Raw genomic sequence first — 19,809 nt, 5'->3', positions numbered from 1 at the left:
TGTTGTGTTTAAGTATTTTTAAAGTGTAGATGTGAACTTTTTGCCTACTTATAGAAGACACACATGCTCACATGAAAGTCCTTCAACCACAGGCTATGATTGAAAGAAGCAAAGCAATTTTGAAAGCATTTTGTGACACCAGCTTCAGCGTTGGCTGCTGTTGTTCTGGTCACAAGCTGTGTTATACTTGACAGTAATGCTCAATTCACAGAAAGCTTTCCGGATATCAGTGAAAAGCCCATTACAGTAGCTGCCATTTTCTAAAGAGAATTCGGCAGGAAGAACACTGATTACTCTTCAGACTGCAGACAAACCCCCATGATTATCCCCAGTGTTACAGGAGCATGAACAGCACTTCAAGGAGACCATCAATTGGGCTGGAAGGAGCTACAGAAAATACATCTCTAAAGTGGGCAAAAAGTTATGAGTACTGGGTTCTGTACTAACTACCGTATTTTTTTTATATTTTTTTAGGTTGCGACACAACTAGCATTTCTATATAGTGAGCTTGGACTTGACAAGCAGGAATGAAGCCAGGCTAGAACTTTTGTCCTTTTTGCAAAGCAGAGGAAAAAGATTTTGGCTAAATATTCAGAATGACCTGCCCATATGATTTCTTGAGAACATTTAACTTATTTTGGAAACTAAATTCATCGTGAAGAAAAGGCAAGGCATTTCTCCAAGTTCAAATGGTTTTGATAATCTCAATAAAATTATTGTTTGCTTGAATTTGTCTTCCTTTCCTATATTGAACTTTATTTATTTATTTATTTATTTTGTCCAATACACAATGAGGGTTTTAGTGGGTATACACATAGTAAAATACATGATGAAGGTTATAGAGGATATACTCATAGTAAAATATATCTAAGAAAGAATAGAAAAGATGATATAGTAGTAGAACATATCAATGAAAGAATAGAAGAAGAGATATAGGAATAGAAGAAAGATATAGGAGGTATAGGAGAGCAATAGGACAGGGGACAGAAGGCACTCTAGTGCACTTGTACTCGCCCCTTACTGACCTCTTAGGAATCTGGATAGGTCAACCATAGATAATCTAAGGGTAAATTGTTGGGGGTTTGGAGTCCGGTAATGAGTTCCACGCCTCGACAACTCGGTTACTGAAGTCATATTTTTTACAGTCCAGTTTGGAGTGGTTAATATTAAGTTTAAATCTGTTGTGTGTTTTTATGTTGTGGTTGAAGCTGAAGTAGTCGCTGACTACTTCATGGCTCGTAAGCAGTAAGCAGAAAACAGAATCTACAATCAAATTAAGGGGTTAAAAATCAGCAGTTAAAACCGATCAATTTAAAACAATGCTTGAATAAAATTATTTTCATTTACTGAAAAACAGGCAGTGAAGGAGAAGTTCTTTATAGGAAAGTTATCCTAAAAATCTATGGCAAACAAGCGAAAAAGCCCTTTCTCCATGGTGGTTGGAGCTAGCATTCAGAGTAGGTTGTCCTTGCCCAATCAGATTGAGGAGTGAGTCTTTCAATCAAATCTGAAGCTCCGTTTGCCCTATTGGCCCCAGCTTAGACTCAGTTCTCAGAGGACAGACATGGATTTTTGTTTCTCTGATTACCAGCTTCAACTTCTTCAATATTTTCTCTAAAAACTATCTGCCTGAATTGTGAGTATGATCCTCCTTGCCCTTATTCCATTGGTGGGCAGGGAGAAACAGGTTTGTGGGCCAGATTGCTAATAGCACTTGGGCTGTTGAGTGAAATGCAAGGAAATATCTATAGCAGAAAAGTGTTTGCAGAGGAAGAAATAAAACTATATTTGATCTTATTGCTCTTTGATACAAAGATCAAACACACACTATGAAGTAAACCTGGAAAGAAACTGACAATTGGAGAATTAAATTGGTATGTTTCAGTGCCCTCTCGCACCTGCAGTCTGGGCCAGTCCAAGTTTGCAGTTTGTCCTGAAAGTCAGGTTTTGTCTGTCTCTGCATTATTCTTCATATCATCACTGCATTGTCTGCCATAAAGAAACAGGGGTGGGGGAGTCATTTGGGATTTAGGAGGGGAGCATGCTGGAGGAGCCCATGGGAGTTTTGATTTCATGTGAGAAAGGGGGAAGCTGCAGGCTAGCACAGATGTGCAGAGCAGGCCTGCTTATCACCAGGTCAAGGTTAACAGCTGTACATTCCAGAAGTATGACACGCCAGCGAAGATGCACCCACCTGATGCTTATGGACATTTTGGATTGGGTGGACTGCCCAAGGAGGGTGTTAGGGTTACTTTGTAATAGGCATCTCTCACGCCTTTTTCCCTTTGTTGCATTCACTTCTGATTTAGTAAAAGTGACCTTTGAAGTTCAAAATGGACTCTGAGTTTTCCTGTCCTAAATTCTGAGCGAAGCAGACCTGACAGGTTTATCTATAGCACATAATAGAATCCAATGTAGTATGAATGTTATATGAGAATTTATTTTTCTTATATCTTTACCCCCTCATTCGATAAGAAACAAAATTTATGGTACATATTTAATAGAAACACACAATTTCATAAAATGTGAGAATTGGAGCAACTATGAAAGCCAGCGAGAATGGTTCTCAAAAGGCTTGCGATTAATAGGAAACTAATTTTACAAGCAACCACATAAGCTAAGTACAGTAAACACTACATTTGAATAAGCTGGCATACCTTTTGTAAAAAAGTAACGTAATCATCAACTAAAGGATTTAGATTAAATAATGACACTTAACAGTACGTGTAAAGTAAATCAAAGGCACTGGAATAGCATGCCTTTTCTGCAACAAAGCATTTGTCTTTGAAATTATCCATCATATGAAATGGTTTGCTTGTCCTATATTCCAATATAAGTCCTTCACCTTTTTGCGTTTCAATTGTTTTCATGTTTACAACTGTCCCAGTATGACTAAAAATGGTGCTTAGCTTTATATTAGCTTCTGAAGGAATGTCAGGAACCAAAGACTGCAGATTTGTTATGGTTCCCACTCCAAAATTTAGAACCATCATAAACACTTGATCCAACCCATCAAGTTCTCTTACATAAACAAAGACATTAGTATCATTCCATATGTAACACGTCCATCCCCTGTGAATGGGAAGCTCACTGGACCGAAGGGAATTGAGTTCTCGGTACAAGTTGAGTGTGGAATTTGGGTGATTTTGTTGAATCTGAAATAAAGGAAAACCGTTACTTAATTTATTAAATGCTGAAAATGTATTCATTTGTTGTTAAATAAAGTTTGCTGGGGCTTTGGTAGAGTTGTGTGGATGGTAAACAATAATCAAACATATAGTGTAACTTAACTATCAGTAGTCCTCAATTTACAACAGTTCATTTAGTTTCTGTTCAGAGTTATAACAGCATTGAAAAAAGTGACTTATGACCATTTTATGACACTACTTGTGACCATTGCAGGTTTAAATTTAGATGCTTGATAACTGGTTCATATTTATGACAGTTGTTGTATCCTGAGGTCATGTGCCCCCCTTCACTTAACAAATTTCTCACTTAACAAATTTCATTTGGAAACATAAATTCTGGGATAAATTGTGGTTCTAAGTTAAGGACTACCTGTATAGCTTTCTGCCCTGTATTTTAGCAAACTCTCTACTGTGTTTACATAGAAACATAGAAGAGTGATGGCAGAAAAAGACCTCACGGTCCATCTAGTCTGCCCTTATACTATTTCCTGTATTTTATCTTAGGATGGGTATATGTTTATCCCAGGCATGTTTAAATTCAATTACTGTGGATTTACCAACCACGTCTGCTGGAAGTTTGTTCCAAGCATCTACTACTCTTTCAGTAAAATAATATTTTCTCACGTTACTTCTAATCTTTCCCCCAACTAACCTCAGATTGTGCTCCCTTGTTCTTGTGTTCACTTTCCTAGTTCACTTTCCTAGTTGCCCCCTTGTTCTTGCGTTCACTTTCTTTTCTAATTTGGAATATAAATTACCATATTTTTTGAAGATGCACCCCCCCCAAGAGGTTGAAAATTTGGAAGGGTCTTATAATCCAAATGTAGCTTTTAGAATAGAATAGAATTCTTTAATGGCAAAGTGTGATTGGACACACAAGGAATTTTTACTAAGCTTTTTTTAGCCCCAACGAGGTGAAGGGATCTTCCCCTTTTTTTTCAGCCATAGCAAGATGCTAACAAGTGAAGGGATCTTCCTTGCTTTGCTAGCAAGCGATTTCTCCCTTTTTTTCAACCCTAACAAGGTGCTAATGAGTGAGGCATGCTTTGCTAGCAAAGAGATCTTCCCATTGCCTGCTTTTCTCGTTGTTTCTCTCTCTGAAGAGAGAAAGAAGTGTTTTAGAAACTGTTTTTTATCCCCAACCAGGGGATAAAAAGCAAGCACGCATCCTCAAAACCAGCAAATTAATGTACTGAAGCTGACCAGACTAAGGACTAGCCAGATGAATACCCTGTAGGCAGATTATTTTTTGCCTATTTTCCTCCCCAAAAACTAAGCTCCAGTGTGTCTTATACTCCAAAAAATATGGTACTTTGGAACACACACACACTGTTTTTGTACCACTGACATGCTAATAATGCATTGATTTTAAAAAATCCTCCCCACTTTTATCTCTTATTAATTCTCCTCTAAAGTTCCTATAAAGTTTTTTTTAATTATGCTGAACTGTATTGAAGACATCAGAGGATTTTTTTAGTTTTTAATGACAACTGTATGTAAATGGTTCAAATTTTATACTCACTTTCACATTTATATTTTGATAGTCAGGATTTACTGCTGTCCATGTTGAGTTGCCCTCACTAAAGCCAGCATGAAGGCTGTCATTCCATTGCATTGGGGATTTTCCTAGAAAAGGTGCCTTAAAAAGAGAAGGAACAATTCAGTACTAAGTTGAATGTGCAATTTTCATTATGTACATTTATGTCTTGTTTTCTGTATACTGTAGTTGTATATCAAAGGAGGCTACATGAGTATTAATAAAATACATTAAAACTATATAAAAGGGAGTAAGTAGGAGCGCCAGCAGCAAAGACTGCCAGCCTCTGCATGGGAAACCTTGAAGAGGAATACTACTGTTCAAAGCCATCATAAACACATTGACTTGCCCAAATAGGTGTTCTGCCAGGCTCTCTGATAGGAGCCTCCCGAAAATTTAAGGATACAAATTTCAGACACACACACGTTTGAAAATTCAAAACAATGTTCTTTATCACAAAAGTCAAAATAAACTAAGCACTCTTTTTGTATTGCAAAGAGCACTCTTCCCAAAACAACCAGGTAGTCTGTACAATTTCCCTTAAGCAGTCATTAAGTACTTAGCCAGCAGCTGTGGAGAAACTTCACACCCCTTCTTCTTCCACCGAAGGGATACACACACACACACTGCTCTGCTTTGGTTTCAAAGGCGTGAAACAGCAACAAAGTCCAGCACACAAGATTCCTGATGAAACTGCAACAGATATTCTTTCACAATGGCCCAACCCACTTGCTGCTATTTATAGCAGCAGCCTTAATTACTGGAGCCCCACCCAAACACAGGTGGCCTCCCTTATTTCCTGTAATATGTTCTTATTTGGTCTCTTCTACGCATAATTCTGCGCTTGCGTGGGTCCAAAATGTCATCATCTGAAGCTATAGAAGATAAGGAAGATTGACTGCCTTGGCTGTGTGCCAAGCCCTCTTCCGCCGAGTCACTCCCACCTTCTTCTTCATCCGAGGAAACTAAACTCTGAACTGATTCTCTCGGCAATAACACAGGCCTGTGACATGTTGAAGTTTCCCCTGTATCTACTTCCCCATTCCCTGGGGCAGGAGCTGGGCCAGAGCCAAGCACAACAATAGGTATGCTAAAGAACAGTGTTAGAAAGCCCATGGCTTTCACATTTTGACCTTGGTTCCTACAGGGGCCTCCGTGCCTCTAGAGATTGAGCTGTAATTCCCATCAATGAGCAACTAGCCACTGCAATTGTAGAGGTAATTCCCAACAAGGAGCAACTAGCCCTTGTAGTTCCCCTGGGAGAGTTTCCTAAGAGGGAGGCTGGTAGAAGTCGCAACCAGGATAATTTGGCTTCAGATTCCCTAGGAGGGAGACATGAATGTGTCACGGTTCAGATGCCTCTTAGTTGTCTTTAGCTCAGTAGTTAGAAAACTGAAGGTGTGAGAAAGTGTTAAAGGAGTTAAGAAGAAGAGTCCCTGCTTGAGTGACAAGTCTATACAGTTGACCTTATACAAATTATGACAATTATCATTCATAGGTGTACATTTTGGAGAGGGAGATGTATCCTAGTAGAAGCAACTTCCTGTTTATGACAGATTGAGAGAATTTTTGACTATAGGACAGTAGGACAGGGACGGTAGGCATGATGATGCACTTATGCATGCACCTTAGAGACCTCTTAGGAATGGGAAGAGGTCGACTGTAGACAGTCAAATGATTGGTGACCTTGTCCTTAGTTGTTAATATAAGTATTAAGTCTCTAATAAGACAGGATTCATCAATAATTCACTGCTGATATGAAAACTATTATAGGAAAGTAATGACAGAAATAAGATGACAACGTTATTAATAAGAGGAATGATGAATGGGTTGGCTTCTTGGAGCTTTTCTTTGGATCAGGGAGAGGCCTAGGATCACCCACAAGTTTGCTGTATGAATCCATCCATAGAGAGATCATAAAATAATGGATGATCATCAGGAAGAAAAAACATCCTTCCTAAATCAAGGTTCAACATCTTCAAATTTATCTACTTCTTCTCTTAACTACTTAGGTTTTATCTACTTCTTCTCTTAACTACTTTCGGAAGTTTCTTGTTACTGATTTTTGGATGCATAGGGTCTTCTGAAAGACAGGTTGCCTCACGCTGCTGGGAAAATTTCTATCTACTGAAAGAAGTGAAAGTTCTTAGGGAAAGACGTTTTATGTAAATTTAAGGATTAGTAAGAAAAATATTTTTTGGAAAACAGCAAAAGGAAGACTAGAATTTTGAAATGTTAAAAGTTAAAGAGCTAGATGGATTTCAAAGAATATTTCTTATGGGATGCTTAAATTTTATAGAAGAATGTATCAAAAATTTGAAATTAACTGTAAGAAACCAAAGTTTCACACTCACATTCATCAACAAACCATTCCAAGGCTGAGATTGGTATTAATCAATACAAATATCTACAGAAGCTGTTTCTGACTCGTCTGATGAGTGGCATTTGGCAAGTTCCTGGAGTTCAGTGTGGAGAATGGAGAGCAATGGTTCTATTTTGGGGCAGCACTTTGACACAACAAGGTGGCATTGATTTCAGCATCTTAGGAACAGGAGTCCTTGGGAGAATTCCAGGTGAATAGCAGCAATGGGAGAGGAACAAGTTGATAATTTTGTAGGACAACATTTTGTAGAAGAACAGCAGCCAACTTGGCAGCTTTCCTTCCTCTTCTCCAAGGGATCGAGAGCTGGGTTCTCAGACCTGGGGTGTGTGGATACCATTGTGGTTGCTGGCAACCAGAGTGAGAAGTTCTGTACTACAAGGATTTTTGCAGTGTGATTGACAAGATCGAACAAGGCTAGTCTTGCATACCAACCTTGGGAACTGACATGGGGAAGGGTTTTGTCAACCAGATGTGAGATTCTCCTTGCACTTAAGATGAGACCAGAATTCGGGGGGAGGGGGGGCTGGAATAGAATGAAGTGGGGTTTGGTGGTGTGGATTAAGTGGATGGAGGCTCTGCTCAGTCCTAGGTGCTGAATGGCTTTTTTATCCTATTTGCCAGTGGATTACATAAATTCCTTCAGCCTGAATTGGGGATGATTGGTGAATGGCGGAAAGTATGGGCATTTCAGTGGTGACATGGAGAGAAATTACAGCAGATGGATAGCGGCCTCAGTGTTTAAGATGAATCTTATAATAGAAACATAGAAACATAGAAGACTGACGGCAGAAAAAGACCTCCTGGTCCATCTAGTCTGCCCTTATACTATTTCCTGTATTTTATCTTACAATGGATATATGTTTATCCCAGGCATGTTTAAATTCAGTTACTGTGGATTTACCAACCACGTCTGCTGGAAGTTTGTTCCAAGGATCTACTACTCTTTCAGTGAAATAATATTTTCTCACGTTGCTTTTGATCTTCCCCCCAACTAACTTCAGATTGTGTCCCCTTGTTCTTGTGTTCACTTTCCTATTAAAAACACTTCTCTCCTGAACCTTATTTAACCCTTTAACATATTTAAATGTTTCGATCATGTCCCCCAGCCAGCTTTGTTAGCTGCTGATCATGAGGGATAAAGTTCTGAACATCTGGAAAGGCCTTTTTCATTACTAGATTTTACCTCCTCTGTAGCAAGCCTCTCAAGAGACTAAAAAGTTGAATTTTTAACTCACGGTTTCTGAAGTTGCACTTTCCATCCCTATTTCTTCGCCGTAATAACTTACAGGTGTTCCAGGAAGGGTTAAAAGAAGCATGTTTATGACATTTACATATTCTTTTCCAATCCGAGAGGATACTCTAGCAGTGTTGGGATCTCCAACCTAAAATTAAATAAGCCATTATTTCATTCCGAGTATACAAAGCTTGTATATGGGGGCTGACATTATGGAAATTCAAATTATACAAACTATTCATGTAACAGGTTTAGAATTCATTCACTTGATGGGCTAGAATTGGCTGGGTCATACTAAGCCAGCGGTCCCCAATATTTGCACTTTGGCAGCACAGCAGAGGAGGGGGAGAGAGAACTGGCCCACATGTGGTTGTGAATGGGCCATACCCTGGTAATGGACCCCTGTGCTAAATCGTAAGTACAACCATTAGCAGATCCATGTCACCTTCTTTCTCTTTCTCTACCATTATACTGGATACAACATTTTTTTTTAAAAAGGAAGTATTATTATTGTAATTAATAGACAACAAAATCACTCATTTAGATGCCTTTCAAGCACAATTGCATCATTGTATTTTTAAGGTAGCAGATAAACAACACCTTACTGTTCTGCCGGCATGTCTCAACCGCCCGTAATTACAGGGTAATTAATCCAGGAAGACACACACCACACGATAAAAGGAAAACCCAAAAGTTTTTATAAACAGAAAAACAGAAACCGCTTCCTTTTTAAATGTCAAAGGGATTTTCTGGTACACACAAGGCACAGGTTAAATGCAGTCCAATTGCTCACCCAATAACTGGGAAATTGAGTCCAATTCTAAAGTCCAGAGAATCCACACACACAATCCTGAACAGCAAAAACCACGATCTTGACGAAACAATGAATCAGATAAACTGCCATGAGGCTAAAACACCAGGTTGCACTTTTATCTGTAGCACTATTTACAGCAGCCACACCCAACCACAGGTGGCCTCATTTTCTCTTGTAATAATCCTTCAGTTGTTGTCTCCTATGCATCACTCTACGCATGTGTGGATGTGTCATTAATTCTTGTTCAGAATCCAGGGATGATACAGATGACTGATCTCCTCCTGGGCTGTCTGCCAAACTCCCCTCTTCCCTGTCACTCACGCTTTCTTGGTCAGAGGAGACTTCGTCGGCAGATTCTACTGGGAGCAAAACAGGCCTGCGGCATGCGGATGTCTCCCCCACATCCACCTCCACATTCCTTGGGGCAGGAGCTCAGCCAGAGCTAACCACAACACTTACAATATATGTTTTTTTGTAAAATATTTCCACAAGGAATTAATCCATAAAATTGAAGAAGACTGTATGCTACTCTCTCTCTTTTACTTTAGTTTCCAGCTAATATTGGAATTTTCTGATTTCCAAGAAAGTTTGCATTCTTATAAAAATGATCGACATGATAAAGTGTTTAAATAGTTACATCATTTATGAAAATAAATTCACTGAATACTTATATAATGATTAAAGTGTTGCTCTGACAAAGGCATTCTTGGCTCCGAATGGGACAACTCACCAAGGCCAATTCACTTCAGGATAACTCACTGTGGGATAATTCAACAATTCATTATAAATACTTAAATTTTAGTTTTGCTTTGGCTCTTTTTTCCTATATCCCCTCTATCTTGGACTGTTCTTTTCATAAAGAATTCTGCATCCTTACTATGAATAAATATTAGCAGTTGCTTGGTTAAAAATACATACAAAATTATACTACAAACTGAAAATTTGAAAAATCCTCAAAACCAGAAACTTACCATCCAATTTGGCCATTTTCCTTGTGGCATATTTTTCATCCACAAAGCTATATTTTCAGAAATATCATTTCCTGAAATTGATTCAAGTTTCTTGAGATAGAAATTTACAGGAAAGTCAGCTTCTTGAATAAATGATGTCCCATAATACATCATTGTTTCTTCAATGTTATTTTCAATGGCTTCTGTAGCCATAAATCTGCAAAGGAGAAGAATCTGTGTTCTTATGAAAAGGATTTGCATGATAAAGTTCTTAAGTAGTTACACCCCCTATGCCAAAAAGATTCTCTGAATACTGATATAATGGCTGAAGTATTACTCTGACACAGTCCCTGTGAAGATGGCATAAAGTGTAAGATAGTAAACATAGATGGGGAACATTATACAGTGCATGAGAAAAGCCCATCATAAATGTTAGTTGAGAAACTCCAGGAATGGCATGCCATAAACAGAAAGCATCAATTCTATGGCAAGACTCGTCAACACTCCATGGCCTGCACTGGCTGCCGATCAGTTTCCGGTCACAATTCAAAGTGTTGGTTATGACCTATAAAGCCCTACATGGCATTGGACCAGAATACCTCCGGGACCATCTTCTGCCGCACGAATCCCAGCGGCCGATTAGGTCCCACAGAGTTGGCCTTCTCTGGGTCCTGTTGACTAAGCAATGTTGTCTGGTGGGGCCCAGGGGAAGAGCCTTCTCTGTGGTGGCCCCAGCCCTCTGGAACCAATTCCCCCCAGAGATTAGAACTGCTGCCACCCTCCTCACCTTTCGCAAGTTGTTGAAAACTCACCTTTATTGCCAGGCAAAGGGAAATTGACATTTCCCCTAACTATCTTGGTTTATGTATGGTTTGATTGGGTTGTGTGATTATTTTATTACAAGGGTTTTAAATTGTTTTTTTAAATATTGGATTTGTGCATTGTTTATCATTGTTGTGAGCCGTCCTGAGTCTTCAGAGAGGGGTGGCATACAAATCTAATAAATTATTATTATTATTATTATTATTATTGTTGTTGTTGTTGTTGTTGTTATTATTATTATTAATTTTAAGACTGCATTCAAGGCAATTTTATTTATTTTCTTTTTACACAATATCTGTTAGATAATGACGTTATGGACAAAACCGACTTATTGTTCAATATCTATACAGTATTTATTCAATGCTACAGACTTCCAATCATATATAAAATAATAATTTTATATCCTGGGTGCAAACAGGATTGAATGCTCATTGAATATTTTCTTAGGATATGCCTGCTGTGTATAGGGATAAAAGCCTTACATACTATTTTTAAAAACCTTCCTGTCTAAGTAAGCTGATTTTCTGTGATTTGCAGGTGAGGTTGGGAGAGATGCAAAGTTCAACTGCTCCCTTCTTATTCTCCTAGAACAGAATCCTTTGACTTTCAATCTAGTCTTAAAATACCCTCTCTCCTTCTGAGAAGATAATAGGTTTTCCAAATCAGAATTTTTCTACACTGAAAAACTGTGATTCTTTACTCAAAAGTTGTCATTTGTGACAACTGAAGACTTTAGAAGAGAAAATAATTTCAGAGAACTTCAGTGAACCTACTTCAATCAGACACCAACTTTTAGGACAGAGAATGGCCACCAGGTCCACAGTCACAGGAAGTTCAAAAGGCAACTGGACTTTATTTTTCCCTTGAAAACATTTCGCTTCTCAGCTAAGAAGCTCCTTCAGTTCTGACTGAATGGTAGGGAATGGAAGGATTTATATTCTTTGCAGCCATCTGATCATTAGCACTGTTAACAATCAAATGACTGGAAAGAATGTAATTCCTGCCATTCCTCACCATTCAGTCACAACCAACGAAGCTTCTTGGATGAGAAGTGAAACATTTTCAAGGAAAAGAAAACCCAAGAAAGACCAGTTGCCTTTGGGACAATCATGACCTGGATGATAGAAAATCTCCATAGACCAGTAGTCACCTAAGACCACGGGAAAAGACAATTTCTCATGATGTTAGGAACTAAAGCTTCTATTCTAGCACCTTGGAACATATTTTTACAATCTGACCAATCAGGCGTTTACAGTGGGGGTGTCCCCTTCCTGCCAATCAGCTTAAAGCTCTATTGGGGGAATTGGTGCTAGACTTATGGTTGGGGGTCACCACAACATGAGGAACTGTATTAAGGGGTCGCAACATTAGAAAGGTTAAGAACCACTGTAATAGTCAGAGGACGCAGACAGAGCAGCTGCTGCTGTCCGGCTATTTAATGCTGGGTCAAGATTCTGGCAGATCCTGGCAGAAAGCATGTCACCAATGTCTGTCACAGATGATGAGCTACATGTCCCTGACAGCCATTTTCCTCCAGCATCCAGCCAAAAGCAGCTGCCACCACTAGCTTGTGTTTGTGTTGTTTTTCATACTGGAAAAACATGGCATCAATCAATTATCCTGCTAAAACAGATGTTCTTATTGACTGTGAAATGAAACTAAAATGAATGTCAGCAACAATTTTTGACCTGGCAAAAATTAAAAAGCAGCTAGAATGAGACATTAAATTGTAATATAACATGTTATAAAAATACATACTGAGATATTAAGTTCAAATGCATGATTAGCTGGCTGAATATTTGCTCATTTAAATGTGTGTTCCTTTCAAAGAAAGTATATTTTAGGGTTTGAGATAGATAGATAGATAGATAGATAGATAGATAGATAGATAGATAGATAGATAGATAGATAGATAGATAGAGAAGAAGACTGAGGCAGTCGGTTCTTTTAAATTCTTTATTTGGCTCAGCAGGAGAAAGCTCTTTTTGGAAAGTGACTTCAGCTCAGAATGCGACTGACTGAAACAGTGTCAGAGCACTTCTTATATACTTTTACTTTCCCGCCTAAACTCAACTGTCATTGTTTCAACCAATCAGAATGCTCAATCCACATTCAACTTATTTACATTGCTTCAATGCATATTTAACAGATAGATAGATAGATAGATAGATAGACAGACAGACAGACAGACAGACAGACAGACAGACAGACAGACAGACAGACAGACAGACAAATAAATTTCTATTGAGTTACCTGTTATACCCAAATATGGGAGAGAGCATACTCCTTCCTTTTGCCTTTCAGCCCCACTCCAGGGGCAATCCAGACTACAAACCATATTTTCAAACTTACAAAGAACTGATAAAGAAATAAAGGGAGACTAGTATAGATCTATTTCGAGCTATTTAGCTCTTGTCAAATAGCCATCCCTTTCTAGGATTTGAACCTGGGCTGCTTCCTAAGCACTGCCTTAGCAAGCAAGTAGCCCAGGTTCGATTCCTAGAAGAGTATGGCTTATATATGTACTGTACTCAAAAAAAATAAAGGGAACTCTCAAATAACACATCGTAGATCTGAATGAATAAAATATTCTCATTGAATACTTTGTTCTGTACAAAGTTGAATGTGCTGATAACAAAATGAAATTGATTGTCAATCGGTGTTGCTTCCTAAGTGGACAGTTTGATTTCACAGAAGTTTGATTTACTTGGAGTTATATAGTGTTGTTTAAGTGTTCCCTTTATTTGTTTGAGCAGTGTATATTTGTGGATAGGCACCAAGTATACTACTTAGATTACAATGTAACCTCTGCTGAAATCAAAGTTTAAAATATCAAATGCTGCCGAGACTATAAAATTTGCTTCCTACAACTTTTGACTCTCAAACATTTTTGGAGTCTGGTTCCCAGTAGTTCCAGTGAGCATGATAATAGTCAAAAATTTATGGGAGATGTACTCCAATGCCTCCAAGGCCAAAATTACCAAAAAACCCAGACCATCTTTTTATAATGATTTGCCTCCTAGCATTGCAATTTGCTACTAACATTTTCAAGCTATTTGATGGGTATGAAAGCTGATTTTTCCCAACAGCAAACAGCCTGACACCGTTCTGGCCATTGCCCAAAGACAGAGCAGATGGAGACAGTCCCTTCCAACAGGGGGAAGTTTCTGCTCAGGAACACAAACCAGACAGGAGAGTGGCAGACAAATGTCAATACCAATTGCAGTATAAATAGAATTCATATTTAATATACAACAGTCACTGGTATTCAATTTTGTTTCTTAGTTTTCCTATAAGAATCAGAAGTTTCCACATCCTTATGTGTCTCGTTATCTGTTCAGCTTGCGGAGGAGAGATTTGACACTTGGGAACTCTGCAGCTTTGAGTAATGCAAGATAAATAAAGTGTTGTGGTTAGCTCTGGCCCAGCTCCTGCCCCAAGGACTGTGGATGTGGGGGAGACATCCACATGCTGCAGGCCTGTTTTGCTCCAGGTGGAATCTGATGATGAAGGCTCCTCTGACCAAGAAGACATGAGTGACAGGGAGGAGGAGAGTGGGGCAGACAGCTCAGAAGGAGATCAATTATCTAGCTCTGAAGTAGACCCAGAGACAGGGTTTGAGCAATCGGTACTTTTATTCAGCTCAGAGAATAAGTGACAGCTCAGCAAGGTAAAGTGACGATTCAGCGAGTACCGACTGGCTCTGCAGGGAGAAGCCGCTTCTTTTATACTTTTGCGGTTCCCGCCAAAGCGAGAGCCGGCCGCGTCTGAGCCAATCAGGAGCGACTTCCTGCTTGGGCTCAGACAGCGCTGGAAAAGAGGAACAAACTATTTACAGCGTTACAAGGTAGCCATTTCAGGATACAACACCCCTCCCCTCATAGTTGGACCCATCCATCAAGAAAGCCACGTGACGAAGTCGTCCAATCGGTGAGGCCTTCGAGACTCTCGCGCTGACCTGCGCAGTCCATTTTCTCCTTCGCCACTGACTGTGGAGGATGGCTCGCCGCTGTTCTCCCGGTGCGGCGGACTAGGCCTGGCGGGCCCAACGAAGGCCTCGGAGGACGAGGATGGCTCGGCGTCGCTGGATGGTTCCCCCTGGCCCGATAAGTCTCTCTGCGTGTTTCTTAGTTCGGGCAATGTATAAAAGTCTGTTGAGGGGGGAGAGTCCGAGTCAGCGGGTTGTTGTAATTGGTTTTCAGTTCGTTTCCGAATGTGGTCTATGTGTCGTTTCCACAAACGACCATCCTCCAGTTTAACAATATAAGTCTTGGGTGCATTTTGCTTAACAATAATTCCCTTCATCCAGTTTACATTTCCATCAAAGCATTTTACATATACATTTTGACCCAAATACATTTCTCTTTCTGGTTTTATGCACATTTGGTTATTATTCAAACAGAACCTTGGGTTTAACCTGTCTAGTGGTGACCTCAACTTTCTCCCCATCAATAACTCTGCAGGGCTTACATGTGTGTGCGAGTTAGGGGTAATGTGCTGGGTTAATAAGAATTGGTCCAAGTTCTGTTGCACATCTCCAGGGCCTGACCTGTGCAATGCCTCTTTAGCCACCCTTACGTAACGTTCTGCCAACCCGTTAGCCCAGGGCGAGTAAGGCGAGATGAGGGCATGTCTGACCCCCAGGCCATCTAGGAATAATTCGAATTGCCTGGCTGTTAGTTGTGGTCCATTGTCAGACACCAATAGATCAGGGCAACCATGGGATGCAAACAGTCTGCTCAATACCTTGATAGTGGCACTTGTGGTTATGTTGTTCATTGCTATTATTTCCAACCATTTGGAGAAAGCATCAACCACTATTAGGAAATACTGAGACCCCACTGGGCCAGCAAAATCAATGTGGATCCTAGACCAAGGGCCAGCAGGCTGTTCCCACTCAGCCGGAGTTGTTTTGGGGGGATTGGGCCTAGACTCTTGGCACGGGTCACACTTTGAAACCCAACTTTCAATATCAGCATCAAGCCCTGGCCACCATAAATGCCCCCTTGCTAGGCTCTTCATCCTGACAATCCCAGGATGGCCCACGTGTAACATTCTGAGTACCTTTTCCCTTAGGCGTTTGGGGATGATCACTCTATCCCCCCACAGCAAACAACCTTTTACATATGACAATTCAAGCCTTTTGTTCTTAAAATCACACAATTCAGGTTTAACAATATCATTTTGCCATCCCTTTAGAACACAGTTCACTACTTGTTTCAGGATTTGGTCTTGCTGCGTGTGTGCAGCTACCTCTTTTGCTGTGGTTAGTGGGTTTTCCTCGAGTTCTATCATTAGCACGTCTGTGGTTGGAACAGGGTCTTCTACCAAGTCTGCTATGGGGCATCTGCTGAGGCCGTCTGCATGATTGATTTCCTTCCCCCCCTTGTGGGTGAGCTCATACTGATACCCAGAGAGGAAAAGGGCCCATCTGATTAGTCTTGGAGACATAAAAGGTGGAGTGGGCTTGTTGGGGGCTAGCAGGCCTAGTAGGGGTTTGTGGTCAGTGACTAGCTCAAAATTTCTTCCAAAAATGTAATTGTGAAACTTCTTTACCCCTGCCACTAATGCCAGAGCCTCCTTGTCTAACTGGCTATAATTTCTCTCTGTGCTGGTCATGGTTCTTGAAAAAAATGCTATTGGGGCCTCTGTCTGATTAGGTAGAACGTGAGCTAGGACTCCTCCTATGCCGTACGGCGAAGCGTCGCACGTGAGCCTAATGGGTAGTGAGGCACTATATTGGACTACTACACTTTTAGAAGTTAGTAAATTTTTTATTTGAGCAAAGGCTTCACGTTCAATTTTCCCCCATGCCCAGCGGGCTTCCTTCTGGAGTAAACGATGGAGAGGCTCTGCTACTGTTGCCTTCTGCTTTAAAAAAACGGAATAAAAATTAAGGAGGCCCAAAAATGCTTGCAACTCACTCTTATCTCGTGGCTCTGGGGCTTCTCTAATTGCTCTCAGCTTCTCAGTTGTGGGGTGGATACCTTCCTTATCTATTTTATATCCTAGGAATTCAATACTGTTAGTTCCCCAGACACATTTATCAGGCTTGATTCGTAACCCTTTGTCCTGTAGCCTCTTAAGTACTTCCCTTATTCTTTTGTTCACTTGTTCCTGGTTTTCCCCTGCAATTAAGATGTCATCAAAATATGGGATGGCCCCATTTACCCCTGACAATAGGCGTTCCATGATGCTCTGGAATATCCCTGGGGCTATGCTCACCCCAAACTGTAACCTCGTGCATTTGAAAGCCCCCCTGTGCGTTACAATTGTTTGAGCGTTTGCTGTTTGTTCATCGACCGGAAGTTGCTGGTAAGCCTGCGCCAGGTCGATCTTTGCGAACCTTTTCCCCTCCCCCAGGGAGTGTAAGAGTTGTTGCACAACCGGAATGGGGTAGGGGTGGTGTTGGAGTGCCTTATTCAGGGTTGATTTGTAATCAGCGCAAACTCTTAAGGAGCCATCTGGCTTCAGGGGTGTCACTATGGGAGTTTCCCATGGCCCCTGTTCCACAGGGACCAAGATACCTTGACTAATGAGTTTGTCCAGCTGTAAGTCTAGCTTGGGAAGAAGCGGGAGGGGAACCCTGCGAGGTTTCAGTCTAACTGGTGGGACCTTGGGGTCAATAGAGAAAGATATGGGGGTTCCCTTATACAATCCTAAGGTGGGGCTGAACACTTCAGGGAACTCTTTCACAAAGTTAGGCATAATATCACAGTTTACATTACACACACCCGAAATTTCAATCCCCAACGGTTCCATCCATGCTAGCCCTAGCAGGGAGTGTTTGGCCCCCGTCACAATAAGCATGGGAAGGGTACATTTGACATTCTTAAATACAATAGGTACATTTGCAGTTCCCAGGACCGAGATTACCCCCCCTTGGAAGTCTCTGATCACCAAAGAGGTTTGAATTAGGTCAGCCTCAGACACATTAGGCATATATAGCTTAAATTTTTCCCAGGGCATGATGGTATATCTCGAACCCGTATCTAGCTCCATTGAGCAAGGCTGGTTATTTAGCAACAACGAGATAACAATTTTAGCCCCCTTTTTGGTTGCCGTGTTATTCACGGAATATTTAGAGTTACCTCTATTGTAGTCTCGGTTAGCGGTGGGGTAATTCCTTTGACCCGAGTTGCGGAACGGTCTCCTTTCTCGCGATTGGGGGGGGTGGTTTTGGGGTCGCTGGTATTGTTGTGTGGCAAAAGTTTCTTCTGGTGCCGTTGCCCTGCATGCGATGGCGATGTGGCCTCTCCGGTTGCAACGGCGGCAAGTGGTGTCGCGGAACGGGCATCGATGGCGCTGGTGATTTCCCCGGCAGCCCGCGCAGGGGGCTGGATGAGTAGCTCTAGGGTGTCTCGGTTGGTCTTGCAGGAGGAGGCAGTCGTCCCCGTTGCTAGTTAGCTGGCCGCGGACGTCTGTTCCCATGGCGCTGGGAGACTCGGCGTCGATTTTGGCAATGGTTTCTCGCCTTCCGTGCTCTTTTAATTCTCTTGCCGCTGCGTCGGCTGCTTCCGCGGTTTGCGCTAATTTGATTACGGTTTGTAGAGTCGGCTCGTCTTCGGTGAGGAGTTTACTTCTCACTGTGTGGTTCTTCATGCCGAAAATCAAGGCGTCGGTGAGGCGAGCTTCCGGATCTTGAAACTTGCATTGAGCGAGTACCGTTCGAAGCCGCGTTGTGAATTGGCTTATCGACTCGGTTTCTCTCTGAGCCATCATGTGAAATTGATGCCGGTAAACCACGGCTGGTCTGGTTGGTTTAAAATGGCTCGCTAGTTTCTGTTGAAGGACGTCCCACGCTGTGGCTCTTGCTTGTTCTGGTTCGGTGAGAGTTTGGGCAAGTCTACGGATCTCTGCGCCGCAGTAGTTTAGAAAAATAGCCCGTCTGCGATCGGCTCCGGCGTCCTGCATTCCCGCCGCCTCGAGGAATATCTCGAAGGTGGCCATGTACTCGTCCCAAGTCATTTTCTCGGCATCGAAAAGTTCTGGAGCCTGGCCGATCTGGATTTTGTCCATGTTGCACGCGAAGTTCTTCCGTTCGTTCGTCGCCAGTGAAGTAGACCCAGAGACAGGGTTTGAGCAATCGGTACTTTTATTCAGCTCAGAGAATAAGTGACAGCTCAGCAAGGTAAAGTGACGATTCAGCGAGTACCGACTGGCTCTGCAGGGAGAAGCCGCTTCTTTTATACTTTTGCGGTTCCCGCCAAAGCGAGAGCCGGCCGCGTCTGAGCCAATCAGGAGCGACTTCCTGCTTGGGCTCAGACAGCGCTGGAAAAGAGGAACAAACTATTTACAGCGTTACAAGGTAGCCATTTCAGGATACAACAAGCTCCTCCTTGGATTCGGAACAAGAGTTAATGATACAGCCACGCATGCGGAGAGCGATGCATAGGCAGCAACAACTGAGAGATTATTATCAAAGAAAATGAGGCCACCTGTGGTTGGGTGGGGCTGTGGTAATTAGTGAGGCTGCTATAAATAGCAGCCTGTGGGTTTGGCCATTGTGGAGGATTATCTGATCGTTCTGTTTTGTGCCTGCTTTGCTGACTTTGACCTTTGTGTGCTGATTTTTCCCCGCTTTGAAACTAAACCAGAGCCAAGTGTGTTTCACTTTGTGAAAGAAGAAGGACTGTGAATTGCCTCACAGCTGCAAACTAAGTATCACAGAACTGATAAGGGACTTGTAAAAATTACCAGTTTGTTTGGAGACAAGTGCTCTTTGCTATATAAAAGGAGTGCTTCGTTTATTTGCATTTTCGGTATAAAGAACATTGTTCTGAATTTTCAAACGTGTGTGTGTCTGAAATTGTACCTGTGCATTTTCGGGAGGATTCTACCAGAGAGCTCGATAGAACATAAAGTCAGGCTGATAGATAGA

General features: G+C 41.4%; 2 protein-coding genes across 3 annotated transcripts in view; one reads left to right on the top strand and one right to left on the bottom strand.

Annotated features, from left to right (window-relative positions):
- The window catches only part of PREPL (prolyl endopeptidase like), a 34,710-nt gene extending 33,981 nt beyond the window's left edge, over positions 1 to 729 (top strand). For both annotated transcript variants that reach the window (XM_070734539.1, XM_070734540.1), the window contains one exon: positions 475 to 729. In XM_070734539.1, coding sequence (XP_070590640.1) covers positions 475 to 531 — 57 coding nt within the window. In that variant the 3' untranslated portion in view covers positions 532 to 729. The remainder of the gene's footprint in view (positions 1 to 474) is intronic.
- Positions 730 to 2,420: 1,691 nt separating this feature from the next.
- Positions 2,421 to 19,809, bottom strand: part of SLC3A1 (solute carrier family 3 member 1) — a 37,152-nt gene continuing 19,763 nt past the window's right edge. Inside the window, exons 7-10 of the mRNA XM_070734537.1 lie at positions 10,128 to 10,323; positions 8,344 to 8,490; positions 4,711 to 4,827; positions 2,421 to 3,155 (exon numbers count right to left, since the gene is read on the bottom strand). Of these exons, the coding sequence (XP_070590638.1) occupies positions 2,715 to 3,155; positions 4,711 to 4,827; positions 8,344 to 8,490; positions 10,128 to 10,323 (901 nt within the window). The 3' untranslated portion in view covers positions 2,421 to 2,714. The remainder of the gene's footprint in view (positions 3,156 to 4,710; positions 4,828 to 8,343; positions 8,491 to 10,127; positions 10,324 to 19,809) is intronic.

Source organism: Erythrolamprus reginae, chromosome 1 (assembly GCF_031021105.1).
Source record: "Erythrolamprus reginae isolate rEryReg1 chromosome 1, rEryReg1.hap1, whole genome shotgun sequence".
Lineage (NCBI taxonomy): Eukaryota > Metazoa > Chordata > Lepidosauria > Squamata > Dipsadidae > Erythrolamprus > Erythrolamprus reginae.
The sequence above is the reverse complement of the archived record's forward strand: the minus strand, read 5'-3'. Positions and strand labels throughout refer to the sequence as shown.